A 27,829-nucleotide genomic window follows, 5' to 3' on the forward strand; every position below is an offset into this window, starting at 1 on the left:
GAGAGGAATGGCAATACAGTACTGTGTCGTGGTGAAAACACGGGGAAATGCTGCCACGTCTCCTCTCCACCACCGCCGGCAGAGTTCCCATCGCTTTGAAATAATCGAAAAGTATTCCTACACCAAATCGAAATCGATAACGTTTACTAACCAGGTGATTTTAACAGGCTTAAAAGACATTCAGATCCACTGTACTTATGTTTTATCCGAAATCTCCGTTTTTGGGTAGTCCCCTGCTGGAGGGCGAGATCCTGAAAGTGAATGTAGGTAAGGCACTCGCAATGTGCGCACATCAATTAACTTGTTAGCCAACACTGGCATTCAAATATGTTAAACTGTTGATTCCCTTATATGTCAAGTCGGCTGCACTTGCTCCACTGCTGGAATGGCTGTGCCTGACACCAAAAGTCACCACGTACCGGGTCAACACTCACCGCATTTCCGTTGAAGCCTTCCGTGAGAAGTTGGAACATAAACTTGAGGCTCGCTACGGCCCGAAGTCTCCAAAGATTTATGGGTTGCCGAACCTGCCCGAGATGCTGTGCATTGAACCGCTAGTCACACAGTTTCCAGAGGTCTCTGCCGATCCCTCACTCAAGGAGATCATAGTAGACACCAGTTGCGGAGCCGCCCTGCTGCGAGGTGCTCACATATACGCCCCCGGCGTCCTCGCCATGGAATCCAACACTCAGCTCCAGGAATCGGTCAGCGTTTACGCCGATCTGAGTGGAAAATGCAAGCGCGGTTCGGTAACCCGCTATGAAAGTTCAGAGAAGATCTTCCTGGGCACGGGCAAGGTATTGATGCAGCGATACCAGTTGTTCAACGACTCCCACGAACCAGCTACTGGAGTTGCCGTGGAAATGCAGTCCAACGTCAGCGGAGTGCCCTCGCTGGGGGACCTGAGCAGCAAAGACGCATTGCTTCAGAACCTACCCTCCATTGTGTGCGTGCGCGTCCTCGATCCGCAGCCCGGCGAACGCGTCCTGGACATGTGCGCTGCCCCCGGAAACAAGACGAGCCACATAGCCGAGCTAATGGGCGACCAAGGGTCCGTGGTGGCTCTGGACAACTCCAAAAGTCGCGTGCGCAGCATGCTACCCAAACTGGAGCACTACAAGAGCATTACGACTCATGTGTTTGATTCCACTAAGGCAGTGGCCGCTGCTCACAATGAAACAGTCACTGGCCCTCCCTTTCCCAGCGCCAGCTTCGATCGCATTCTGCTGGACGCCCCCTGCAGTGGCTTGGGCAACCGACCACTGCTGTCTTGCAGCGTAAAGCAGGTCAAAGTTCTGCAATCCTATCCCAACATCCAGCGACGGCTTTTTGGGCAGGCAGTGCAGCTCCTGCGCCCCGGAGGCATCCTCGTATACAGCACGTGCACCGTCACCGAGGCGGAGTGCGAGTGCATAGTGGCCTGGGCGCTGAGAAAGTTTCCCGATTTACACCTGTTGGATGCCACGCCCCGCTGGGGCGGTCCAGGATTCACGCTTCCCGATTTGGATGCAACCAAGTCGAGGCTGTTGCAGCGCTTTGGACCTAGCGGTGCTAGTGCAGACACGGTGGGATTCTTCATTGCCAAGTTTCAGAAAGATTGATGAATTCATAAAATTTCACTGAAATGTTTTGTTTATTGTGCTCGTTATTTCGTAATTTTTCTTTGTTGTTGCTCTTTATTTAAGCTAATTAGCGGAAATACGGATTGAGCTTCGGTTGCTGAAGTAATAAAACGAAAATGACAAATTCTACGTTTACATTAGCATTCAAAGAGTCCCAGATTTTATACGTTCGTAATGTATTAACGAGCTGATCTGTTTTAGTTTTCTAGGTTAAAATTACTTAAATAATTTACAATTGGTATCTATCGTAAGTTTACTTACATCTAAGCCTGTTTTTGTATTTTAATTCAGAATTTGCAGATTTTCGGATACAAATTCTACGACATAGAGTTACTAAAGTCTTGTCTTTAATTTCTAAGAGTTGTAAATTAAAAGGCAGTCCATTGTTTTTCGCAATCCTTGATGGGGGTGTATATATGGTAAACAAAATGATCGAAAACAACCAAAACTATTGATTGCGCAATATATGGACATACCTCAAGGTTGTTTGTATAGGCGGAGATAAAGCCTTCCCGCGATAAAATAATGTTATAGTTTATGTATTCGCGTAATTTATTTTGTCGTCCTTTGCTGCCTTTCCTGACGCAATATTAAGTTTGGGCAAAGGAACAGCTTGTAATCTACAATTCCCGGCATGCTTTCAAAATATAATAGTCTTAAAACCACTGGCAGTCGCGGCCCATGTGGTGTACAGTGTGGGAATGGCTAGGGCTTAACGGAACTGAAGGTGGGAGAAACCTAGCAACGACAGGTCTTTTCAATATTATCGCTTATGATCTACGTCTAAATCTATGTTTGAAGACTATAAACATGATTTTACGTCGGGATGTTAAGCGTCTTGAACTGTTCTTCGTGCATCTCAGTCATCATGAAGGTGCCATCCTGTAGCAATAAAACGACACGACGGGTACCTCCTAAACAAATAAACAAAAAAATACGATATTTATAGACTCGATTTTAAAACGTATATCATCACAACTTACCCGGTGAAGGCAAATCTGCCTGCACCACCTCGGCCGGGATCTGGGCTTCCGTGCCATCGCTATCGGAAGTCGTGATATGGATCTGGGCCGTGGGCGGTGTTCCGGTGCCTGCGACCGTTGCTTCTGCTTGTTGAAGCACCTGATGCTGCGCCAGTTCTTCCTCTGTCATAGACACCAGAATCTGCTCGCCATCCGCTGAAGCTGCTGCGACTCCATGTGCCTCAACCTGCTCTCCTGCTTGAACGGCCTCTGCCACTGCGTGGTCAAGAGAGAGAACATCCTGGTCTTCTCCCTCGGCGGCAGCCACGTAAGCGAACTGCTGCTCTCCATCCGGACCCTGGGTAACAAGTATGGTTTGACCCTCCGCATTTTTTCCCGCCACCTGGTAGACAGTGCCGTCCTCGCCCCGAACCAACAAAGCAGAGCCGTCCTCGTTGGTAAGAACTTGTTGATCGCTGCCCAAAAGCGCCTGTGCCGCGGCCTCCAACTGCTCGCGCTGTTGTTCCTGCTGCTGCTCCTGCTCCATTTGCAACTGGGTTTCCTCCTGGCCGATAAGCTTGCCGGTGATCGGACACAACTGAGCCTGGTGCTGCTGCACTTCCTCCTCTAACTCCATTTGCAGGGGGGTTGGCTGGAGCGTCGGTTTTGGAGCTATCCTTTGCCGGCCAGGAGTCATTTTCTGCATCTGGGATGACTGTTGTTGAGCCTGCACGTGTCGCTGCTGCCGGGCTTGAGTAGCGCGCTGGGCCAAAATCTCTTCCCGGGTGACCACTTTGCGCGTAACTTTCAAATCCCCCGATTTCGAAAGTTGCAAAATCTTCTGCTCTGGCGTCACTACCTTACCGCCCTGCGAAGACGGCGCAAGTTGGCGTTGCTGCGGCGTTCCGACACCAGCGCGGGCTAGGACTCGACCGCCCGGGTGAGCCCGGCCGGGCGTCTGCTGCTGGTTCTGCCGCGCCAGTGGTGTGCCGCCCACCACAGGTCGACGCTGAATTGCTGTTGTTGTGGGGCCCTGACCGGGGGTGCGCAGCACCTGTTGTCGTTGACCCACGGTGATGGGGGAGTTAGCGCCGGAGTGTGCAGGTCGGGCCACGGGCAGGCGCTTGGCTACGCCTGCGCCAATGGGCGCGGAACTGACCTTCTGTTGTGGCGCGGCGGCTGGCGAAACGGGAGAAGGTGCTTCAGAACTTTCAACCCGAAAGACACCTCTCGTGCTGCTGGACATCTCAGAGCGCGCGAGATACCGCACGGGACACTCTGGTTTCTCCTTTTTCTGAAACGGAGTATGAAGATAGCAAGTAAATTAACGCTGCACAGAAATGTAATTTTCACTATTTACCAGGTGCAAAGTGTTCGGCATTTCGGGTTTGCGAAACATCCCCGAGCTGGTGCTGTCCTCCGTGTAGATAATCTCACCCATCTTCTGCTCCGTTACGGACACGGTCGAGTTGCCATTGATTTTAGTCTGCTGCTTTTCCGTGGGCTGAACCCGTGGCTTATTCAACTGCACGGAGCTTCCTCCGTTTTTTAGACGCTTTACGGTGTGCGACGGCAGGTCCTCTTCGAGGTCCTCAAGGTCCATAGAGTCGTTCAGCCCGGTCCCCTCGAGACTGGAGTCTGTGTGGTTAAGCTTGCGCTTGACCGGACCCGACGATGGTGGCCATTCTTGTTCCGTAGCAGATTCATCCTCGTTAGCCGAGGAGGGCGAGGAAGAACCATCCCCGCCGCCAGTCTCATTGACCCACTGCTTAAACGAGTCCATGGCCTTGGTTTTGGAAGTGCGTGAGGGTCGAGAAGATGGCGATACTTGTGAAGGCGCCGGGACCGGACTAAGTGGGGCGACTGTATCCGTCTTCGAGGACGACCCGGTCGGCTGCATGCGTTTTAGTGCGTCCAGGCCCTTCTCTCTTGTGAGCTTCTGTCGCGCCAATTGTTTCTCAAACATCTGCAGGAAGTAGGGAACTCGCTCGAGATTGGCCATCACCTCCCAGGTGTTTTCATGGTGCGAGCGGTCTACCCACTTTACCAAATATTCGTGGGTTTTTCTGCGCGGGTTGAACCGCTTGGCCACTATTTTTTCCACTGGTTCTTCGGTACGCTGCTCTGTTTTGGCATCGATGCGAATGGCTATGCGGTTGTTGGGCTTGACTGTTCCGGCGGCGGCTACTGAGGGAAGCGTTGGCGTGCCCGGCTTGGACTTGGGTCTTTCGTTTTCCGTGTCTTTCAGCTGATTGGCCAAGGTGGGAAGTTTACCGGCCGGGGATTCTGGCAATATAAGTGCAAAGTTTAATACTAATTTTAAATTTTTTCTGGTTTTTTTTTTAATTACTTCTGGTGGGGGAGACGCTCGTATTGTTGTTGCTGTTGGACGTATTGTTATTGTTCGGATTCACAACCGTCTTGGTAATGCGCACCGGCATGTCCTGAAGCTGTCCATGGGCAATCTTGCCGAAGGACTGTATGGTCTTTCCAGCCACGATCCAAGGCTCCCGGACGCTGTCTTCTAGCTTCACCCAGTGCTGGTACAGGGCCCATGAGCTCCCCGAGTTGGTGTCCTTGCGCGTGTGCAGCTGCGTAGCCTTCCACAGAGTGAACGCCCAGATGGTGGGTTTAGTGTCAAGCGACTCCTTCAGGTTCGCGTTCTCTTTCTCACAGGCATCCTCTTTGTGACCCTGAAACTCTTCCACGAAGTGGTAGGCCCTCAGGCATCGTCCGCACACGAGAACGTCCATGTTTGCCAATTCCTCCTGGGCAGCTGCAGGGCACAGATAAAGTTTTACATTTGCAAAGTTTGCCAATCTTCCTCGGCCACTCACCTCTGATAATGTTTGCGTGTTTGCCAATTTCCGTGGGTGCGATCTCCTGTGCCAACATTATTCACGACCCCAGCGCCCAAGCCTCTGTGAAATACATTTAAAATACTTTACTTGTAATGCAAGTATTGTTCAAATTTTTTATTATTGCTTGGCTTTCAATCCGCCCAACAGGCAAAGAAAAAGTACAGTGCCGTGGTGTGTTTGCGTAAACTTGGACCGGGTGGCAACGCAACTTGTCCCCGTCTGCGGTGTGTGCCCGGTATGGTGGGTTTAACCAATGGGCAAAATGAAGCGGCGCTTTGAGCAACAAAAAATAACACTGTATAACATTGTTAAACCAGTTAAGCGCCAAAAAAAATATACAAAGTAATTAGATGAAGCATTTAATAAATCACAAATTTTGTACACGTTTATTATTTTGCAAATTTTTAAGATATTTAGTTAAAAACTTTTTGACAAAAACTGATTAAATACAAAAGAAAACTAACAAGGCGGATGGATCCTACCCTTTAGCATATGATAATCATAATGATAAATTATACTTCAAATAACCTATACAATTTCATGTTGCCCGCTAAAATCTTTCATACAAGGAACACGACTTTCCCACAATGTCATTACAACGGTTTGGCTGCTTCAATTCAGTACACACCTTCATAAACAATTTCGTTTGCAGAATTAAACTAAATACAGTTTTTTAACGGTAATGGAACTTTTAATTTAACTGATTCCCGATTTTCAACACGCGCAGCACCGCTGCTGTTCACAATTGTACGCGCGAACTCTGAATGCCAAATGCAGAATTGGTTCGGCTGAACGAAAAATGTCCAGTGATGATTTTATTTCGGATAGACGGACTTTTGTATGCGCTTCTGTTTTGTAAGTGCACTTTGCGAAATTTAACTAAGAATGCAATGGTGCAAAAAAATGTTATGTTAATTTTACTTGTGCACTTTTTAAATTTTATTTTTGATGTCAAATATATTTTATTTAAATTTGTGCTTTCCTGCACGTCCTATGCTCTAAATGCCCAGACATCGAGTGTAGCGCTCTTTTCCGTTCGCACGCGAAGCGGTGCACTTGGTAAGCCAATCACGTACTGTGGTGAAATTTTTCAACGATGTGGTACCTTTGTGCGCTGTGTAATAATACAAATGTTACAATTTTAAATTCTTATTTATAAATTATTAATTTTAAATTCTTATTATTAGTTGCAGTTGTAAAAATTATTTTTTTGGTGGGCAATGTTCAGTCCCCGCTCAGTGTGGCAACCCAGCGCATTGTATTTATTCTTGGTGCGGTGTGTACACACTGTTTAATTTGCCGGCACATTTCGTTGCGTTTGTTTTATTTGTTTAATTTGTCTGCTAGTTGTGGCACAGGACTGCAAGCATGGCCGACGACGACCAAGAGGACCAGAAGGAATACCGCTGGGAAACGGGCTACGAAAAGACATGGTGAGGAGTGCAAGAGATATCAGCCCCCATTTTCTGTCACTTTCGGTCTCTTCCAGGGAAGCAATAAAGGATGACGACGACGGCTTGCTGGATGGGGCCATCGCGGAGATCATCCAGAAGGCCAAGCGCCAGCGGCAGGCGCAAAAGACCAAGCAGAACCGCCTGGGAATGATGCGCCACCTGTTTCTCGTGCTGGACTGCTCCGAATCCATGAGCGTTCCGGATCTGAAGCCCACGAGACTGCGCTGCACCGTCAAGTTGCTGGAGCTGTTCATTGAGGAGTTCTTCGACCAGAACCCTATCAGCCAGTTGGGCATCATAGCGCTAAAGGCGAAGCGGGCTGAGAAGGTGACCGAGCTCACCGGTACCTCGCGCGTCCACCTCAAGGCGCTAGAAAGGTGGGTTCTGGTTAATTGCATGATTCCCGACATCGATCACATTCTTTTTTTTTAAGCCTGGCCAACGTGTCTCTGACCAGCGAGCCCTCGCTGCAGAACGGCCTGGATCTAGCCCTGAAAACACTGAAGGTGGTGCCCACGCACGCCTCTCGCGAGATCGTCATAATAATGGGCTCGCTCACCACCTGCGATCCTGTCGACATTAACATCACCATAGACGAGCTGAAAAAGGAAGGCATAAGGTGTTCGGTCATTTCCCTGTCGGCGGAAATTCACGTGGCTCGCTACCTTACTCAGCAGACTATGGGCACCTTCGGGGCTGTTCTGGATGACGCCCATTTCCGGGACCAGCTGATGTCCCAGGTGGATCCGCCGCCAGCCGCCAAGACGCAGCACAACTCCCTCATTCGCATGGGCTTCCCGCACACCAAGAGCGAAGTGGAGGGCAAGGACGCGCCGCTTTCCATGTGCATGTGTCACATAGAGAACCTTGAGGAGCCCAGTGAACTGTGCACCACTGGTCACCACTGTCCACAGTGCAACAGCAAGTACTGCGAGCTGCCCGTGGAGTGCCAGTCCTGCGGCCTGACTCTGGTATCGGCGCCGCACCTTGCCCGATCATACCACCACCTGTTTCCGGTTCCCAACTTCGAGGAACTGCCATTCGATGCGATGCCGGCTTCCTCCACCGACCTCGGCGGCGGTGTCAAGGAGTGCTACGCCTGCGCTAAAGCCCTTGGGCAGGTCGCCGACAAGGTTGTCTTCAGGTGCGGGTTCTGCAAGCAGTTCTTCTGCGTCGACTGCGACATCTTCATCCACGAGACCTTACACGCCTGTGTCGGATGCAACACCATTCCGGGCGTGGATGGCCTGGTCTACCAGCAGAGTGCCAAGTCCGACCAGGAGGATGCACACCCGGGAACCTCCAAGCAACGCGGCCAGTTTGGCATGTAACTGACTTTCCGTAGATAGATTTTACAAACTCTAACTACGCACTCAGGGCAAAAACCAATACAGTTCAATTCGTACCGGTGTTCGTGAGTTGTATCAATTAAGATCTGGTGTTATGCTTAATAATTGTGAAGGTGAGCGTGGCATTATTATGGCCGTTGTGTGGCCGCATTCAACCCCTCTCATTTTAATAGCAAATTGCTTGTTCGCTGGTTCTCCGTGCCTTTCCATGCCAACTTGGCGGACTTCTGTCTACAGCCCGCTTGAGTTCATTGTCAGCGTTTGCCGCATTCGGTTGGGTTTTGTTTCGATTCGATCCCAAAGCTTTCGGCATCCACAGGTGTTCTTGCTGCCACGACTGGCTGGAATAGAGTTAACTCCGCGTTGGTGTGTGAATTTTACAGAGCAAGCCCCGAGAGATCACTTCGGTATTGTGGAGTCGAGGTACTGTTCTATGACACCCATAAAGAATTTTAAAGATCAATGAGGCTGCTTTAAACTAGTATTTAACTAGTTTGAGCCCATCTAAACCGCGACAGCTATCGATTTATTTATTTCATGTTAAACATTTAAGTGAGGAGTTATACTTTTTCATGATGGCATTAAATCTAGCTATATTTTTTTACCCCTACAGAGGGTATTATTGTAGTGCAATGCAGTGAAGAAGACGTTTCCGACCGAATAAAGTATATATGTATGTATATATCAGCATCACTGGAGAGATTTAGCCATGTCCGACTGAATGTAACTTCTCTATTTACATTTTTGTTTTAGTCTTTTAAACATAGTAATGGTTTGAAATTTCAGAATTACGCTTTTAATTTTTTTAAAAACAAAAAACGATTTCATATAGCTGCTATAGAAAGTTCAGTATTTTAGTTGTTTATGTTAATTGGTTCTATATCTATCGACTGATATAACTATATCCTAATCGAACCATTAATTTTGGATTTGTTAGCTTCTTAGCCGATTTTTTGCTTGCGTTATATCTATTTTAAATTGATAACCTAGTTACGGATATCGCATAGTCGGTAGACTAAAGATCTGGCTTCTTGTTAAGCTTGATGTCCAGAGAAACACATTATTAATTATTTAAATTCTTTTGTATATAGGGTATAATAATTTCCGTCAAAAAAATGCAACGCGGAAAAGGGCCATGTATAATGTATAGATACATATTCTAGATCAGTATCACCATGAAATTTGATCTAGATATTTCCGTCTGTCCAATTCTGTGCAACTAATCAGGTAAAGCTATTCGGATGAAACTTTTCTAAAAGTCTTTCTATTGAGAAGACAACTACTTCATATAGACAATTACTTCATATAAGCTTCGGAAAACATAGCTACGATGTTTTAAAATTTTTGCAAATATACTTTATAATCTATTATTATAAATATACATCTCTATTGATGGATTTCTATTTTACAATTTTAATTTTATACAAATAGGGCAACGATACCATATAGCTACCGTAGGAAAGATTGAAAAATTCATTGCAAAAATAGTTTTTAGGCGCAGGTGCAGACTGCAGAGAATTTTTGTATTAGCTGCAAGGGCCACCCAACGTTGGTCGAAGTTGACTTCTTTTTTTATACCCTTGCAAAAAGTTATTATAATTTTAATCAGAAGTTTGCCACGTAGTGGAGGATACATTTCTGTTTTATTCTTGAACAGCATCACAAGGAGAGTCGATCTAGCCATATCCGTCAGTCCGTTTCCACTTAAACTAGTCTCTCAGTTTTAAAGCATGCCATTTTTTAAAAAATTGTCTTTCTATTGCAGGCAGTATATAAGTCGGAACTAGATGGATCGAACGACTCTATCATATAGCTCCCATTGGAACAAATTTGAAAAAAATTATAACTTTGCTGTTGTTTAATTTTTTTTTAGTTATTCGATATACAGCTTTTTTATATATTTATTATTTAGAATTGCGGCTTTAATTTGATTAAAATCTGAGGATAATCCGAGGATGGAACAATCGCAGTATTACAAAAAAAAAATACAACCAAAATTCAATTTATTTCTTTTTTAATTGTTCTTTTATTCTTTTAGATATAGTAATATTTTAATAATTCAGAATTACGCTTTTAATTTTATCATATAGCTGCCATAGATACGCTGGAATAATTGAAGTGAAAATTAATGTTAAATTTTTGCAATAGCTGCAAGGGTATATTAACTTCGGCTTGCCGAAGCTTGCTTCCTGTTTTGTTTTCAATAGTCTAGTGTATTTGGTCATGTCTGTTACAGTATTTATTTTCTTTTAGAAAAGTATTCTGCCTTGGAAGACGCGATCATACAATTGTTTTTACCTTCTGCAACCGAACTGTATAATATTAGTCCATTGAAGTTTATTTAGAACGCAAATCGCAGTTAAACGACAGTCAGACAGTTTACTCTGTCTCGTTAATTACAGACTAGCCCAGCATCATGCCAGCTTATATTCATTTGTTCGTACTAACGAATGCGTTTGAGCAATATAAAGACATTTCCGCATTGCACCCCACACAAAAAGCGAGAATTTACGATCACATATCGCTTGTGATAATTACACTGGCTTACAAATTTAGTGTGTAAATTACCTATTTTCATGCATGTTTTATTTGTTATCTCTAATCCTGCCTCACAGATTTCGGTCATCGATATCTTATCTTACTAAAAATAAAACTTTCTTCAACTACGTAATGTAGGATTTCTATTTTAGATGCCAGAGCTCGACAAAGTAGTTAAAACTGAAGTTTTTACACCATAAAATAATTCTTAAGGGGGTCTTCTACTTTCGAGGTAACTGATTGGTTATTTAGAAAATTAATAACAAAAGTGTTTAAGGTATATGTTTTGACTTAAAAATGTTGTTTTTAAAATTGAAAAAAAAAATTGTTCAGAACCTTGAAGTGTGGTTTTCATAACACATGTAGCAACTACAGTGGTTGATCTGAAATTAGAAAAATGTTATTCTTAGTTATTCGTAGTTACGTCGACAACGTTTTCCCAAGGCAGTTCAATTTTAGGGGCTTAAAATGGGAAACAAAATTTAAAAATCGGATGTGTGTATGCTGTGAACAATTGGAAGAAAAAATTATAAAAATCTTACTAGTTCTTTCGGAAAAATAAATAACGCTGTATAACTTGATTGAAATTAGTACCTCGACAAAATCCTTTTTGCAGCGTACTTCCAGACACATATAGATTAAAATAATAAAAAACAAGAAAGGAAGCCAACTTCGTCAAGCCGAAGTTCATTTACCCTTGCAGGTATAGCAAAAATTAAATATTCTTGAAAACATTAAAATTATGATTTTCTTGCGGATATGTTTAAAAACATTGAATCTATGATGATTTGCAGCTCAATTATTTTTTTTCCGATTTTAATAAAATTAAAAGTTACTCCTAATTTTTTACTCTAAACTGTCAAATTATTAATTAGTCAAAATGAATTTCTAAAAAAATTACAAAATAAAAAAGTTAATAAAAAAAACTTTTTTTAAAATATTTGTATTGTTCTCATGGGAGCTTTATGTTAGTCGTCCGATTTTAATGAAATTTAAACCGTAATTCTGATATCTATAACCATTACTATATGTCGAAGAACTAAAAAAAATTAAAAAACAGCAAAGTTATATTGTTTTTTTTCGATTTTATATGATTGTATATGTAGAAGAACTAAAAAAAATCAAGAATCAAGAATCAAAAATATATATACTTTATAGGGTCGGAAATGTCTCCTTCACTGCGTTGCAAACTTCTGACTGAAATTCTAATACCCTCTGCAAGGGTATAAAAACAGCAAAGCTATCATTTTTTTGTATTTATTTTTCCGATTGTTCCTATAGGAGCTATATGCTATAGTCGGACAGACGGACAGACGGACAGACGGACAGACTGACAGACGGACAGACGGACATGGCTAGATCGACTCGCCTAGTGATGCTGATCAAGAATATATATACTTTACAGGGCCTGAAATGTCTCCTTCACTGCGTTGCAAACTTCTGACTGAAATTATAATCCCCTTTGCAAGGGTTTAAAAACGATTTTTTGAAACTGCGAGAGTAGAAGACCTTTTTAAATGAGAAAGGGAGCAAACTTCGGCAAGCCCTTGCAGCTATTCCGAATTATATGCGTATATGTTTAAAGACATTAAAAAAAAAATTAAAAAAAAGTAAGGAATAGATAAGTAAAAATTATTTTTAAGGGTATAAAAATACACGAACAAATACCGAAAATATTTGCATCGCATTATTTTGAAGACAGAACATTAATAAAGACATGACGGATTTTTAAGCAAGAGAGTCCTGTGATTTTGGGCTTTTAGCGGATGTAAATCATAAATTCAAGGTTTGCTTCCTGAAATATTTTTTTTTTCCAATTTATATGTGAAAGTGGAATGAACCAGATAACAAATATCACTCTCAATTATATACTTGCGTTTGTCTGTATGGTAATCCGAAGTTAGTAAAGTCCAATTGCGTTGGGCCAAATGAAGGAGTACAAAATTCCATCATTGTTGGGAAATTGCTTGCTTATTTAAAGCTGTCCGGGAATAACTAACCGAAAGTAAGGCGTTATAATAATTTATGTTAAAATAGCTTCCAAAGTGAGTTCTGTAATCTTGCAAGGCTTTTTCGTAAAAAGGAGAATTGAAATGGGATGGGCGGTAGGCAGACTTTGATGCTGAAAAGTTATCTGCAGCTAATCACTTGTTAAGTTATTTCTCATGGCCTGTCCTCCAGGGAAGACACCCTAAATATACTTCCCATTGAAGGCAACCATTAGTTTGCCGCTGGCAGAGTTATTTGCATTAATTTGAAGTATTTGGAATGGCTTGTAAATTGCCATCACTGATTAAAATATGATTTCTGGATGTCGACTTCAGAGACAATAAATTGAAGTGATGAATAATGAGGCAGTGGGAGCTTTGAACGCTAAAACGGAATCAAAAGCACCAAATGTAAACATATAAGACGTGAGACAGGAAAGCCCAATTAGCATTGTGTTTATTTTGGTGGGATGTGCCTCTCGAGCTCACATCGAGCCCATATCGTTATGGTTTAATTTTAAATATTGCTAAACAAATAAGACGACTGCTGAAAAGGGCGTGGAGGGTTATTAGCAAATTTTCAGATTTATTAAAATAACTTTCTTATAAAGCTGTATAAATTAATGTTCTGTCGATTTAAGCCGTTTATACAGCCGCATTAATTTGTAAACAAATATAAATCAATCATTCTAGTTATATTACTATAATATGCGACTATCAAAGCCACAACAAAAATTCTACTTTAATTTCTCAAAAACAACACCAGACGCAAATGACTTGCGGCCAATTTAAATGAAAATGATAATCCTATTTTCCTATCCCAATTCGGAGAGCCTACCCACAACACACACACAATTAATGATACAAAAACAGAAAATCAACAAAAACCAAAATCGGCGATTAATGTCGGTAAATACGGTTTTTTCACCTACTTGTAAACGCAATAATGCAATATAATTAATTAATGTTAAATTGCTAATTTGAAAAATAGCGAATGCGAATGGACGGACTTCGAAGCGTGGTCGTATTCACTTGCTTGATGGTATCAGCTTTCTATAGACCGTTCGGAACTTGCGGTGCACGAGAAAACCCCTTACATATACTAATAGGATGCGGTTCCTAAATATAGCCACATCTAAGTTATCTAAGCAACCTGTTTGCCAGTTATTGGGCATTAACACTCATGTATAAAGTTGTTCTATGTGAAAAATGTGGGTTTTGTTGCAGTTAAATAGAGTAAAGGGTAAATTGTATTCTTTAAAAATTAAATAACAGATAGAATAAACGTTTCTGACCATATAAACGTCGAGATCTCAGAAACTTTAAACGCGAGAGATAAGCGATGTACCATGCAGATTATATTTATGCCCATAAATCGCGAAAGTCTGTCAAGTCACTCTGGGATATGTTAGGGTTTATATGGGTATTCTGTCAAACATTTTCCAAATCGAACCATTATTTTTATCCATAGCGTTTCTTCTTGTTATTTTTTTGTAATACTGCAATTTATTCTTCGTAGCTAGAGATGACACTTTACATACGCTATTATAAAATAAAGAATATAATAGTTAACTTAACAACACAAAACTATTTTATTTGAAGCAAACATTTTTTAATTTTGAATTGAAATTTGGCATAATAAAAGATAAAATAGTTCATTTTTTAAATGTCTTTATCTTTATTATATAACAAAAGAAATTACATGGAGATAATCTTCTCTCCACTAGAACAAAGAAATTATGTTGTGGCAGACTCTGTAGTTTCGCCTCCCGTTTTAATCTAACTTCTCAGTCTGTTTCTTTTTGAAGACAAAACTTGTTTTGTTAAACGGAAGGCACGGGTAGTAAAATTAGGTTTACCTTTAAAAAAAAATTTTATCAAACAAATAAAATGAAATCATTTTTATTCCCTTGCAGAGGGTATTATAATTTCAGTCAGAAGTGAAGGAGACTTCTCCGACCCTATAAAGTATATATATTCTTGATCAGCATCACTAGGAGAGTCGATCTAGTCATGTCTGTCTGTCCGTCTGTCAGTCTGTCCGTACGTTTCTACGCAAACTAGTCTCTTAGTTTAAAAGCTATCTGCATGAAACTTTTCCAAAAGTTGTATTTCTATTGCAGGTAGTATATAAGTCGGAGCGAGCCGGATCGGACGACTATAGCATATAGCTCCCATAGGAACAATCGGAAAAATAAATAAAAAAAATTATAACTTTGGTGTTTTTAAATTTTTTTTTAGTTCTTTGACATATATTAATGGTTAAATATTTCAGAATTACGGTTTAAAGTTCATCAAAATCAGACGACTATAGCATGTAGCTCCCATAGTTTAGTTCTTCGACATATAGTGAAGGTTAAATATTTTAAGTTACGGCTTAAATTTCATCAAAGTCAGACGACTATATCATATAGCTCCCATAGAAATAATAAAAATATATCAAATAACTATCTAATAATTGTGTTGCAAATCATCATAGCTTGAAACATACACGCAAGTAAATCATAGTTTTAATGTTTTCAAAAATGTTTAAACTCTTGCAATAGCTGCAAGGGTATATGAACTTCGGCTTGCCGAAGTTTGCTTTCTTTCTTGTTTAAATTAAAAATAAAGCAAGTACCAAGGTTGAGAATCTTTTTTTGTAGTGCTAAAAAAGACAATTTTATTATAATTTTGCCACGGCACACAAACCTCGACTAGTCGAAATAAATAAATGAAAAATAATTGCATTGATCTCTTAGCCCTATAACTCTCTTCAAAGTCTGTTTCTCAGCCACTCAAATAGGAATATGCTATGAGTGTCTTTCAGCGTTTCTTCCCGTTTCGTTTTCTACCGATCATCAACTCTTTGTTTTATCAGAATTCCCCTTGCTTCTCCTGTTAACACTTTGTGCGGTTCAGGTGTTTAAGCGCAGTCTGCTCCGTCTCGTCGCGCATTTAGCTTAATAAAGTTCACGTGAAGCGCGCGGGAAGAGAGTTGAATTAATTAGTGTTTTCTGTCCCTTGATCTGATCACAGGCATAAAGTATAAAATAAAGGCGCGAATGATTTATGGAAAGTACTTCGAATAAAGTGTTGTGTGACGTTCGATTGCCGTTATCTCGATCTGCGCTGCTTCACATCACGCAAAAGTTATATACCTATTGAACCTGAAACCCAGAAAGTTTTGTTCAAACTACGGTAATTCCGGTTCTGAAGAGTACTCAACGTTGCCCCTTTTTCCGTTATTCTTAATTTATATTACCACTGGGACTTTCTTTTTGTGTTTGTATTCCGCGCATGGTCTCCATAAATGACATCATTGTAATAACTGTATTATGGGTCATATATTTTTCACGAGAAGCTTTGCGAAGCTAACAAATTTTGTTAGCAGAAACCATATTTTTCACTTGTCTGATTAATTCTTAATTAACTCTTAAAGTGGTTTTATCAGATAAAAAAATCTATTAGAAAACCTTGTATAAAAATGGTTTGCAAACTTTTTTTATTTTTATAAAACGTAAATGTAAATGTAAATGGGTTTAAAAGAGTATTCATATCGACGGTTTTCAAAAAACAGATATTTTTTCATGTGTTTATTTCGCTTTGCTTAGATTCCGGAAGAAAAAAGCAAATAATTTGTTTTGTATTTATGTAGGGGCTGTTAACTTAATTGCTGTCACTGGATTTATTCAAGGTTGTTAACAATGACTTCACTCTAAAAGTGGATTAGTAAATCATTGGCAATGATGCTCTGCTCTTGAAGTGGGTTCAGCTTGGGCTGAGCGCCCAAGGAATCTATTTCGAATTTATGATTTACTGTGCACCTTGTATCGCTTAATACCAATGCACACTCCGATGATAGTTAAGACGTTAAACGCCACATGGCAACCATACTGCAAATTTAAGTGATTAAAGGAGCTGATAAAATAATCTGGTCAAGACTAGGAGTGATTCGTTATTGTCCACGAAATCAGATTTCAACCAAAAATATTTACAGGCAATCTTAGCTGTTTTCATGGAACTTGCCATGTATTACTTTAAATGTTTTTAAAGTACGCCCAAGGCAAGTCTATAAATTTAAAAGAGCCGTATCAGTACGCTAACGCTGCAATCGCTGATGGTTATAACGATCATTTGCTTTATTAATCTGTGGAGTATTGGGGTTTCTGTTCGGTTGTGATTCACCTTAGAAAATGTTTTAGCTTCTAAATTAGATTAAAATTGCTTTCTAAAGTAAGATCGCCCGAGTATACCTTTCAATTGCAACTGACTCTGCGAATGTCAAGTCAAGAAAACACCCCGTCCCAAGCTAAAGCCCAACAAAAAGGCAGCCGCACGCGGTGCTTCAAAGTCACAAACAATTTGCAATTTGCAAGCAACACTGAGCACTCAACAAGCCGCATTAAAACAGAACCCATTGTTATAGGCAGGTAGGTTTCCCCACTGCGCCGCTCGTCAGCTAATGAAAATTAGTTAAAATAGTATGCAAAATGTTCTTCCCCAGGTGCATTGAAACTTTTTGAACAACCAAATAATTCAACGAGTTCACTGACTTCAGAGTAATTAAGATCTGCCTTGGGGCTGTGCTTAGCCGAACAGCTGGGAGTGTAATCTTAATAATAAGAGATGTATATATCAACAACTCGAGCGGAACTTCCCCGAATTTGAAAAGTCTAAACATTTTCTATACTATAAATTATTCGCCTAAAAGGAAGATCAATCAAATGTAGGCTTATTTTTTATTGTTTATTGGTGCATTGATAAGTTTTTAAACAGCCTGTGATCCCAACAATGTTATTGGTAAAACAGATGTTAGCAAGTATTTACTTTTAGACTAAATGAATGATGAGCCCCACCATCTTGTCACTTCAAAGTGTTAATACTTTACGCTGATTCACGGTCTTAGGAATTAATAACCATTGTCAGATAGTGTTGAAGATAGAACCACAAAACCTGGGCAACACTCTCTCCCTTTCTGTTATCGGGTGAACTCACGAGTTGCGGCCAAGTGGCCAAGTGGCAAAAATACAACATGGGAATTGCTTATTTGAGTGCAGTTATCTCTTATCGCGGGTCTTGCCAAATGGATGGGGCCTACTTTAATTGCATCAGATATTAGGCGAATGAAAAAATTATATGGGACCGCCGACACGGCAGAGGCCGACTTTGCACTAAGCATGAGTGCCTCTTCTTGCCTCGAAATTCTCGAGCGGTTAATATGCCAACGTCTGTCGACCGGTGAAAGATAACGTAAACTCACGGGATTATACAATTTGACTAATTTTTATGGTTCGTCTGGGAAACGCTATAAACATGCTTTGATCCCATCAGCAAAAAGGAAATATAGTATAAAATCGAGACGGTATTTACAATCCTTTCGGCTTATTTTAGGTCATTAATAGTAAGAAGTGGCAAAGGAAGTGTTTATAGAGTTTTCAATTGTCGAGTCAACAAGTGACTTCGAAGAAGTGTTATTGCGGGGGGGACATGTCGACCGGCAAGGGCGTTCTAACGGCTGAACGCAATCGGGGCGAGATCGTAAAAACTAGACCCCAGTTGAGGGGTCATAAATTAAAGAGCAAATATATTGTGCGGATCATAAACCGACTGGGCTTTCCACAATCCCAACGATATCGGCTGACAGCTGCTGCTGCTCCATAGCAGACACGGCAAGGTAATGGTGCCTTTGCGGTAACGATGGCTCGACACAGCCAAAGACGTCTGGCAAAGGTGTGAAATTGTTTATCCACAGCCAATGGATTGTTCAAATATTTGCAGGCAATCGGATCAAATTAGCGATCAATTACTCCATCTCTGGCGACCATTTATCAGGTCGAGATGTCGTCACAAAACGACAATCTGACGTCAAAATGTCTCGCTGAGAACTGAAAAGAGTGGTACGGTGCTGTATGGTTGCTAATGACACATCAAATAGAGACGTTGGTATTTCGATGCTAACATATTGCCGCCCACCCATCGACTTGCATTGGCACACATGTAATCGTAGCTTGGAGATTCGTGTCCATGGCACGCTTGGGATTCACGTTGCAGAAAATTAGGCCTACTGTTGGACTATGGACTACCAAACGAGATTTTGAGATGTTCGCGGGTCCGTGATTTGTTTTTCGAGTTTGACTGGCCCACAGCTACTCCCTCCGCCCCTTTGGGAGCCGGTCTCGTCTGTTTTCGGGCCCAGCCATTGCACTCAAGAAGTTTTTGACAAGACATTGGTCATGGGGCTCTGGCCGCTACTTGGAATTTGAAATGAGGGGCCGCGAGGCCCAGAGGCAAAGCCAGCTCCGGCTTGATATATTTGTTTTGATCGGCGATTCGCACTCGGCCGAAGAGCCGCTTAGTCCAAGTTGAGGTATGGAAAATAACCGAGCTGCGTCTGAGAAGTTGTTTTTTAAATCTCTAAAAGACTGTTTCTCTATCGCGAGTCCGCCACAGCTGAGCTCTCGAACACAGCTGCTGGCAAGTGTTTCCAGAACAGTTTTGGTCTTTCGGGAAGGGGGTTTCGGGAGAGAGGGGAGGGCCGCCCAACTAGGTCAAGGTCGGTTGGCAGGCGATCGCGATCATTGCCACGCACGTGCAATGCCCTGCATTCTAAGCGACTTGCAGGCATTTCGTTTACGACGCGTTTGCGACTACAAATTCATGGCTAACCCGCTCCGCTCGCATTTTTTGCGTACAAACGTGCCTTTAGACCCGCGCTGGTTACCCAGAGAGCGGGGCGGGACGGGGCGGTGTAGGGGGGCGGGACGAGGCTTTGAGTGTTTGTACAAGCAGCCCCCAAATAGAAGTTGGCCCGAAACGCTCGACAATGGCTAATCAGTGGCACGAGCGACGGTCGAAAACAGCTTATCGCGGTGACGTCAGGCGGTGAGGCAAATGCAGCTGCTAGCACCCGCTATCAGGCGCCATATTTATGTAATTGGGAGTTGTTGGCCGAGTTCAACATACGGCTTCAAGCCCGAGACTCCGAGTCTCGAATCTCGGCCGATCCGATCGTTCCGAAAATGAAAATGCCCTCGGGTGCGAATCGGATTGAACCGGAAACCCAGGGCGACGCTGCTTTCGTTTCGTTGGGTAAAAATGTTGTTAACAATCTGCCGACGCGTCGGCCAAAAGCGAAAACCAAAGCTTTAACCGATCCGCCAGCAGCGCACGACGATCAGAAGCACTTTGGAGCGCGTTGCGCGCGGTTACTTGATCGGCAGTTACTTTTGTGACCATTTTGAGAGTTCGTGAACTAAGTGAGACTGAAGTGACGAAGTGAAACGGTGCGCCATTCGACTCAAACCCGCGGAAAAATAAAGAGGGAAAAAGTATGTGAATTTCAGGGGAAAGGATGCAAACTTCTCTCTGTGACAATGGGCAAGGACCATTTGTTTTGAATTCTGAAAAAAGCTGACTCGCTGACGGCTGATTCGTTCATACATTTCTTATCGTCAGGGTTTGTCCTCAAGCGGCCTGAAAGCAAAGAGAACAAACGTTAACTTAATGACGAGCTTATAAAATTGTGTAATTTATAATGCAAACCAGACCAACGAATGATTTTAGCAAACAAAATTATAAAAAAAGAGTCACGCCGACACAGCGTGATCAAGGAATAGTTTGGCTTGGTGAAAAATTCCGAATTTGAAGATCACCTTATAAGCCGCATAGCTACCAATTTATTGTTTTTTTTTTTTTGTCAGCCATAGAACGTACGATTTATTGATTTTGACTTGTAGTTTTGCCTTGATATTCCAAACTGCGTGTTCTAGTGACAAGCTTTTATTAATTGGACTTAAACGACCTATACCATAAAGCTATGAAACTAATAAGATAGTTGACCTTCTCACAGACTATTTGAGATTTATTTCGAGCGAGTCAAGATCAGGGAGCTGCCAGACTTCGTCCCATAGATAAGACGCTAGAAACAGGTTTCCGATAACAGTTTTAAAGTGTAACCACTCCTTTACTCGACAATGTAAGTACTCGCACTTATAAAAGCTAATCACCGATTCTCGGAAGAATGAAGGTTGACTTTCGCTTGCCACCCTGGAAATCTAAGCCAACCAATCTTCGGTCCCCTTGAACGCTACCCCAATTGCAATGCCGTTTACTCCGATTCGGCGTGTTAATCTGGCCATTCTACATTGAACCCTGCTCGATAAGATAAAGCCCGGCGCGTGCTTCACCAGCTCCCAAGGCGGCTTATCGCTCAATGGGGGTTGGGTAAAGCCAAATAATGTGAAATGACTTATAGAATGGTTAGCTAATTAGACTGATTAAGGCGACATAGTATAAATGTTATTATTATGACTGGGTTTTTCGATGCAACTTACCGAACGAAACACAAATTGTATTGTTTTGCTGTCATTTACCATTTAGTTATAAAGTAACGAAGTCCAAGTCTCTTTTGTATATCAAACTGAACTCCTGCTTAACGAACGAAGACTCAGTCATGATTGTTTTAATGCTGATACATTGTCTAGTTAGCGTCTAGATGTTGAAAAGGTCGGTAAGGGCGTTATGATCCAAAAAGCATTTATTTTTAATAAGTTAATTTTTCGATGCAAATAAGTTTGCATAACTAAGATTAAACAAGAAACTTTCATGTTAGTGCAGGTTTTTTTTATCTATCTATTAAACAGCGTTGGTTCGAATGACTCGATTTCTTTCTAACTTATTTTTTTTTGCTGGCCGACGATTTATATAAAGAAACAGATTACCGATCCTCCAACTACAAGTCCATAAAATTGGCACTACCCTATTCGGAATAAAACCTGAAATACATATATATGCAGACATCATATGAAAGTGTTGAGTAGTGGTTCCTTGGTTCTTAAACAACTCGTTATTTTAATGTTCACGAGAGACCCAAAAAATAGTCTTTATACCCTTGAGAAGGGTATTATAATTTTAGCCAGAAGTTTGCAACGCAGTGAAGGAGACATTGCCGACCCTATAAAGAATATATATTCTTGATCAGCATCTCCTAGTAATGCTCTAGCTAACCATGCCCGTCTACTCTAGCATGAAACTTTTACAAAAGTTATCTTTCTATTGCAAATAGTACATAAGTCGGAACTAACCGGATCGTAAGGCTTTAGCAAATAACATAGCTCCCAGAGGAACAATAGAAAAAAAAAACAAAACATTATAACTTTGCTGTTTTTTAATTTTTTTTTTTTAGTTCTTCGACATATAATAATGGTTAAATATTTCAGAATTGTGGTTTAAATTTAATCAAAATCGGACGACTATATCAAATAGCTCCCGCATATGTAATATTTTGTAGTTATTTAAAAAATTCTTATTGACTCATTTATAATTTGACAGTTCAGAATTCCGCTTTTCATTCTATTAAAATCGGAACACGATATTGTAAAGCTTTTATAGGAACTGTCGAACAATTGATCTGCCCATCATCATAGCTTCCATCCTACTAAACATATATGCAAGTAAATCATAATTTTAATGTTTTCAAGAACATTTAATTATTGAAATAGCTACAAGGTTTTATGATCTTCGGCTTGCCGAAGCTTGCTTCCTTGTTTTAAATTGTCTTTTAACCAGCCGAATTTCTAAAAATTTGCTTTAGGTGTTATATTACCGACTCTATGCTTCAAAATGCAAAGCGCTTTAACATAGTATTTCAGAAAGCAGACTGCATACACAGCTCCGCACGAAAGCAGTTTCGATTTATAAAACTATGGGTGCCTACCAAGAAGTCTAAGTGTGTTTTTATACCCTTGCAGAGGGTATTATTATTTCAGTCAGAAGTTTGCAACGCAGTGAAGGAGACATCTCCGACCCTATAAAGTATATATATTCTTGATCAGCATCACTAGGCGAGTCGATCTAGCCATGTCCGTCTGTCCGTCGGTCTGTCCGTCTGTCCGTCCGATTATATGCAAACTAGTCTCTCAGTTTTAAAGCTATCTGCATGAAACTTTCCCAAAAGCTGTCTTTCTATTGCAGGTAGTATATAAGTCGGAACGAGCCGGATCGGACGGCTATAGCATATAGCTCCCATAGGAACAATCGGAAAAATAAATGAAAAAAATTATAACTTTGCTGTTTTTTAATTTTTTGTTTAGTTCTTCGACATTTAGTAATGGTTAAATATTTCCGATTTACGGTTTAAATTTCATCAAAATCGGACGACTATAGCATATAGCTCCCATAGGAACAATCGGAAAAATAAATGAAAAAAAATTATAACTTTGCTGTTTTTTAATTTTTCGTTTAGTTCTTCGACATTTAGTAATGGTTAAATATTTCCGATTTACGTTTTAAATTTCATCAAAATCGGACGACTATAGCATATAGCTCCCATAGGAACAATCGGAAAAATAAATGAAAAAAATTATAACTTTTCTGTTTTTTAATTTTTTGTTTAGTCCTTCGACATATGGAAATGTTTAATTATTTCAGAATTATGGTTTAAATTTTATCAAAATCGGACGTCTATATCATATAGCTCCCATAGAACTAATAAAAATATATAAAATAACTATCTAATAATTGAGCTGCAAATCATCATAGCTTCACTGTTTTTCAGTAAATACTCAAGTAAATCATAATTTAAATGTTTTCAAAAGTATTTAATTCATGCAATAGCTGCAAGGGTATATGAACTTCGGCTTGCCGAAGTTTGCTTTCTTTCTTGTTTTTCTTTTTTTCTATTGTGCTTTTCTTTTTCTGCAAAACAATGGCACACCAATTTGGCAGCAGGATTGTCTAATTCGCAAATATTATATATAAATTTTCGTCAAATATAGCAGGCATAGAAAATAGACATCTTATTTTGTTTGAGCTCAGGGATGAGCCTAATATTTGCAAATCTTTATACAAATACTGAAAAAAATAAATTATATATGCAAATATACCTAATTTTACGAATATTTTGCTTTTACTTAAGCTTTTGAACTGAAACCATATCTGTTGGGGTAAATTCTTAAATACGTTTTGTAAGCAAGTGTAAATTGGATTTGGTTTTACAACTGTGTTTTCAAAAATTAGAAATTTTTTCATGCTAGGCTACGTGTGCTTTAAGTTAAGTTTGCTTAATAATACAAAACGACTTATACCTACAAAAGGGTTTCCCCATTCAGATGGGAGCAATTATCGTTTCATGACCACATGCATTTTCACACGTATTTCAATACAAAGTGCTTTGAATGACTCGGCTGATATATAATACATGATTATTTTTTGTTCAGGTTATGAAGAATAAAAAAGACATTTGCATAGACTTTTACTTTGATACCTAAATATATGTTTTTCTCTTGACAGTAAAACATTATTGGTATTGCAATCAATGTGATATTGAAAAAAATGATATAATCAGATCTCTGAAATAGAAAAAATTTAGGCCAATAACACAGGATAATAATTGGGTGCTTCTGAGTAAAAGTCCCATAGATATTTGTGTTACATCATTTCCTACAAGCTCCGCGGAATACCTAGGAATACGATTATCTGACTCAAATAATTGTCATTTTGTGTTTTCAGTGTTTTTGAATACCTTTTTTTATGTAGCTATTTCAGAAATCTATAAAAGCTACCAAGTTTAGACTAAACAAGACGACGCAGCGGAAGTCTATGTCAAGCCACACTTAATTTCCTATTCAAATTCGGGCAACGTAACACAAATTTGTTGTTAAGATTTTGTGCCCTAGAATGTTTGTTATGTGTTTTGTTTAACAAACGCATTAGGTTCAAATTAACAATAAAGAAAGTAAACGTTGTCAAGCAGAATTTTAAAATAAATTACAAAAAAATAAAAAGAGGCGAAGTTATAATTTTTTTTCATTTATTCTTAGAGGGTATTTTAATTTCAGTCAGAACATTGATTTATTGATTATAATGTTGATGACTCCATTTGCTCAGAACCGGACATGGCTAGATCGACTCTCCTAGTTATGCTGATTAAGAATATAAATAATGTATAGGGTCCGAAATGACTCCTTCACTGCATTGTTAACTTTCGACTGAAATCAAAATAACCTTTGCAAGGGTATAAAAATAAAATAAAAACCATTTCAATGACAACCGTAGAAGTGTATTTAACAAGCATTAATTATAAGACCATTGCACTTTGCAGGACCAGTTTACAGAACGGATACTCCCATTCATTAATCAAGGCAAAGCTAAGCAAAATAACAACAAATAACAAATAACAACCAGTTTACTTTTGAAATGAAATTTGTTCCAATATCAAATCGTTCTTTAGATTGGATTGTTTCTCTTGATGGGTTCAATAACAAGCTACCCGTTGTTGTCTGTTTCTACAATTTGCTGAGTCAAGTTTATTTTGTTTATTTCTTTTCCTCGGCTCTACACTGACTTCCTTACTTCTGGCCATAAGGCTCTTTACACTGGTTTACACAATTTACACAAATCATCTCGTCAGTATTTGACCGATCTCTGTCTACATCTGTTTTTCCCCAGCCATGACCAATCTGTGGAAGGCACTGACGCGTCGCAAGACGGATGACGTAAACGAAGGCGAGTCCCAGCTGGCGCGAGTCCTGAACCTCTTTGATCTGACGGCCTTGGGAGTGGGCAGTACTCTGGGGCTGGGCGTCTACGTCCTGGCCGGTCAGGTGGCCTATAATATAGCCGGGCCGGCGGTGACTATTTCCTTCCTGATTGCGGCCGTCGCGTCGGCCTTCGCGGGAATCTGCTATGCGGAGTTCGCCGCCCGAGTGCCCAAGGCGGGAAGCGCCTACGTGTACAGCTACGTGACCATCGGGGAGTTTGTGGCCTTCACCATTGGATGGAACCTCATCCTGGAGTACGTTATTGGCACGGCCTCAGTGGCGCGCGGTTTGAGCGGATACTTCGACTCGCTGATCAACAACGACATGTCGAAGGCATTGAACGCGTCGATGCACATCGACGTGGACTTTCTGGGCGACTACCCAGACTTCCTGTCCTTCGGCATGGTGCTGCTGCTGGCAGGCATCCTGGCGTTTGGCGCCAAGGAGTCCAGCTTCCTGAACAACATCTTCACCACCGTCAACCTGGTCACGATCGCCATTGTCCTGGTGGCCGGAGCCATGAATGCCAACGCCGACAACTGGCGCATTCCGGAAACGGATGTGCCCGCGGGCTTCGGCACGGGCGGCTTCATGCCATTCGGCATTGCCGGAGTGATGGCCGGAGCCGCCAAGTGTTTCTACGGGTTTGTGGGTTTCGACTGCATCGCCACTACGGGCGAGGAGGCGATTAATCCCAAACGAAATATCCCGCTTTCGATCGTGGTGTCGCTGATCATAATCTTCCTATCCTACTTCGGTGTGTCCACGGTGCTGACCATGATGCTGCCTTACTATGAGCAGGACAAGGACGCCCCCTTCCCGCACGCCTTCGATGAAGTCGGGTGGTACACCATCAAGTGGATCGTGACCATCGGCGCCGTGTTTGCGCTTTGCACCAGTCTGCTGGGCGCCATGTTCCCGCTGCCTCGCATCCTCTACGCCATGGGCAAGGACGGCATTCTGTTCAAAAAGCTGTCCACGGTGAACAGCTACACGAAGACCCCGCTCCTGGCCACCATTGTGTCCGGCATCTTTGCCTGTGAGTAGCCGTAGCCCATGCGGAATCCATGCGAATCCCCATTTCAGGCGACCCCTGAGTGCTAAATTGTTCTCCTTTTGCAGCAATTATGGCTCTGCTCTTCAACCTGGACCAGCTCGTGGACATGATGTCAATCGGAACGCTGCTCGCCTACACCATCGTGGCCATCTGCGTGCTCGTGCTGCGATACCAGGACGAGGACATGACCAAGCTGGTGTCCGTTAAGGCCCCGAACCTGTTCCGGCAGTTTTTCAATGGCAACTCCTTCCGGGAGCCCAACTCGATGACCTCGGCCATCACCAAGGTGGGCATCGTGGTGTTCGCCATCTTCTGCCTGGTGTGGTGCTCCTTCCAGAAGGTGTTCGACCTGGACAGCACTGGTGGGATCGTGGCCCTCAGCCTGGTAGGCGCTGTGCTGATCCTCATCTGCGTGGTGATCGGCATGCAGCCGGTGTCGACCATCGAGCTGACGTTCAAGGTGCCTCTGGTGCCGTTCGTGCCCTGCCTCAGCGTCTTTGCGAATCTGTACCTGATGTTCCAGCTGGACCTGAACACCTGGATCCGCTTCCTCATCTGGATCGTGATCGGCTACGTGATCTACTTCTGCTACGGCTTGCGGAACTCCACGCAGATAGCCAGAGCTCGCAACCACGCCGAGGTGGCGGCCAACACCATGCAGCATCAGGGTCAGCACGAGAATGCCGCCTTCGAGCCGGACTGCAAGGTGGAGAACGGGCGACAACCGCCGTCTTATGAGTTCTCCGAGAAGTTGTAAGCGCCATAGGCGCGATTAGCCAAGTATTATTCCCCAAACTTCTACCACAACTTGAACTTCATTCGATTTTGCATCTTCCTCTGAATAGAACAAAGACTCCTCTGCCTTCTTAGCTAGCACGTTTATGTGAGAGAGATGAATAGATTGCGTATGGAAATTAAATGGATCTGCACTGTGCCTGCCCAGCCCTTATTGCCCCGGCCGTGCGGATCTGTTATTTCTGTGCGCCTCAGGACTTCTAGAGAGAGCTCAGAACAGACTCTATTTTAGCATTTCACCCTTCTAACCTTCTACACACCATTACACCTATGTATCTTTTAACCAACTTTTAACAAACCCAAACGATGCCGCCGCAATTCCCCTTTTGTTGTGATATTTGTAAATATATAGAGTAATATTGTTCGCATATTTGTATATTTGTCACAATTACTGTCGTTATGTAAATGGAATTTTGTACCATAATATTTTACGTCATCGCAGATACGCGTGCAGCCCACACAACCGTAGCCGCACTTAGTATTTAAGCTATTTAGCTGCTAAGCTTCCCAAATTTGTTATTATTAGCGAAAAACAGAAACGAATTTTGCCCCTCTTGTTTATTAAAAATGCAATGATGTTCAACATAAAGTGTTTGGTAAACTTAATTGAAATGTGCGCTTGGATACCACCGCGAAATCTTTGCGTCCTGAGACTCGACGAGTACTGGGGCTCATAAGGATT

The 27,829-nt window shown here is 41.7% G+C and overlaps 4 protein-coding genes across 10 annotated transcripts; 3 read left to right on the top strand and 1 right to left on the bottom strand.

The window, feature by feature from the left end:
* The first annotated feature begins 12 nt into the window (after positions 1 to 12).
* On the top strand, positions 13 to 2,023 carry LOC108150564 (tRNA (cytosine(72)-C(5))-methyltransferase NSUN6). Of its 2 annotated transcripts, XM_017278802.2 has the most exons (3): positions 13 to 111; positions 168 to 263; positions 360 to 2,023. In XM_017278802.2, exons 2-3 carry the CDS (start codon positions 198 to 200, stop codon positions 1,599 to 1,601), a joined length of 1,308 nt encoding a protein of 435 aa, XP_017134291.1. In that variant the 5' UTR covers positions 13 to 111; positions 168 to 197; the 3' UTR covers positions 1,602 to 2,023. The 2 variants fall into 2 exon arrangements, with proteins under 2 accessions (XP_017134291.1, XP_017134292.1); XM_017278803.1 differs by lacking the exon at positions 13 to 111 and having other exon boundaries at positions 159 to 267.
* A 133-nt stretch (positions 2,024 to 2,156) lies between these two features.
* LOC108150561 lies at positions 2,157 to 6,250 on the bottom strand. 2 transcript variants are annotated; one of them, XM_017278795.2, is made up of 6 exons: positions 6,074 to 6,250; positions 5,422 to 5,505; positions 4,935 to 5,360; positions 3,945 to 4,870; positions 2,606 to 3,878; positions 2,157 to 2,536 (listed from the first exon to the last, which is right to left on the bottom strand). In XM_017278795.2, the coding sequence occupies exons 2-6, from the start codon at positions 5,477 to 5,479 to the stop codon at positions 2,439 to 2,441; spliced, it is 2,781 nt and encodes a 926-aa protein (XP_017134284.1). In that variant the 5' UTR covers positions 5,480 to 5,505; positions 6,074 to 6,250; the 3' UTR covers positions 2,157 to 2,438. The 2 variants fall into 2 exon arrangements, with proteins under 2 accessions (XP_017134284.1, XP_041563797.1); XM_041707863.1 differs by lacking the exon at positions 6,074 to 6,250 and having other exon boundaries at positions 5,422 to 5,605.
* A 235-nt stretch (positions 6,251 to 6,485) lies between these two features.
* On the top strand, positions 6,486 to 8,309 carry LOC108150563 (general transcription factor IIH subunit 2). 3 transcript variants are annotated; one of them, XM_017278800.2, is made up of 4 exons: positions 6,486 to 6,504; positions 6,793 to 6,878; positions 6,935 to 7,276; positions 7,333 to 8,309. In XM_017278800.2, exons 2-4 carry the CDS (start codon positions 6,814 to 6,816, stop codon positions 8,228 to 8,230), a joined length of 1,305 nt encoding a protein of 434 aa, XP_017134289.1. In that variant the 5' UTR covers positions 6,486 to 6,504; positions 6,793 to 6,813; the 3' UTR covers positions 8,231 to 8,309. The 3 variants fall into 3 exon arrangements, with proteins under 3 accessions (XP_017134289.1, XP_017134287.1, XP_017134288.1); XM_017278798.2 differs by lacking the exon at positions 6,486 to 6,504 and adding an exon at positions 6,657 to 6,721; XM_017278799.2 differs by lacking the exon at positions 6,486 to 6,504 and having other exon boundaries at positions 6,728 to 6,878.
* Positions 8,310 to 8,519: 210 nt separating this feature from the next.
* Positions 8,520 to 27,730, top strand: LOC108150562 (cationic amino acid transporter 3). 3 transcript variants are annotated; one of them, XM_041707865.1, is made up of 3 exons: positions 8,520 to 8,671; positions 25,204 to 26,334; positions 26,418 to 27,730. In XM_041707865.1, exons 2-3 carry the CDS (start codon positions 25,206 to 25,208, stop codon positions 27,107 to 27,109), a joined length of 1,821 nt encoding a protein of 606 aa, XP_041563799.1. In that variant the 5' UTR covers positions 8,520 to 8,671; positions 25,204 to 25,205; the 3' UTR covers positions 27,110 to 27,730. The 3 variants fall into 3 exon arrangements, with proteins under 3 accessions (XP_041563799.1, XP_017134286.1, XP_017134285.1); XM_017278797.2 differs by lacking the exon at positions 8,520 to 8,671 and adding an exon at positions 15,720 to 15,954; XM_017278796.2 differs by lacking the exon at positions 8,520 to 8,671 and adding an exon at positions 19,930 to 20,084.
* The last annotated feature ends 99 nt before the right edge of the window (positions 27,731 to 27,829 follow it).

The sequence above is a fragment of the Drosophila elegans genome, unplaced genomic scaffold (assembly GCF_018152505.1).
Source record: "Drosophila elegans isolate 14027-0461.03 unplaced genomic scaffold, ASM1815250v1 contig_208, whole genome shotgun sequence".
NCBI lineage: Eukaryota > Metazoa > Arthropoda > Insecta > Diptera > Drosophilidae > Drosophila > Drosophila elegans.

Excerpts from the sequence above, each read along its gene's own strand:
- LOC108150564 (XM_017278802.2), top strand. The coding sequence starts at position 198 with ATGTTTTATCCGAAATCTCCGTTTTTGGGTAGTCCCCTGCTGGAGGGC. Across the intron at positions 264-359 it reads GCGAGATCCTGAAAGTGAAT|TCGGCTGCACTTGCTCCACT; the intron begins GTAGGTAAGGCA and ends TTATATGTCAAG.
- LOC108150562 (XM_041707865.1), top strand. The coding sequence starts at position 25,206 with ATGACCAATCTGTGGAAGGCACTGACGCGTCGCAAGACGGATGACGTA. Across the intron at positions 26,335-26,417 it reads TGTGTCCGGCATCTTTGCCT|CAATTATGGCTCTGCTCTTC; the intron begins GTGAGTAGCCGT and ends CTCCTTTTGCAG.
- LOC108150563 (XM_017278800.2), top strand. The coding sequence starts at position 6,814 with ATGGCCGACGACGACCAAGAGGACCAGAAGGAATACCGCTGGGAAACG. Across the intron at positions 6,879-6,934 it reads ACGGGCTACGAAAAGACATG|GGAAGCAATAAAGGATGACG; the intron begins GTGAGGAGTGCA and ends GGTCTCTTCCAG. Across the intron at positions 7,277-7,332 it reads CACCTCAAGGCGCTAGAAAG|CCTGGCCAACGTGTCTCTGA; the intron begins GTGGGTTCTGGT and ends TTTTTTTTTAAG.
- LOC108150561 (XM_017278795.2), bottom strand. The coding sequence starts at position 5,479 with ATGTTGGCACAGGAGATCGCACCCACGGAAATTGGCAAACACGCAAAC. Across the intron at positions 3,879-3,944 it reads TGCCGAACACTTTGCACCTG|AAAAAGGAGAAACCAGAGTG; the intron begins GTAAATAGTGAA and ends ACTCCGTTTCAG. Across the intron at positions 2,537-2,605 it reads GGCAGATTTGCCTTCACCGG|GAGGTACCCGTCGTGTCGTT; the intron begins GTAAGTTGTGAT and ends TTATTTGTTTAG.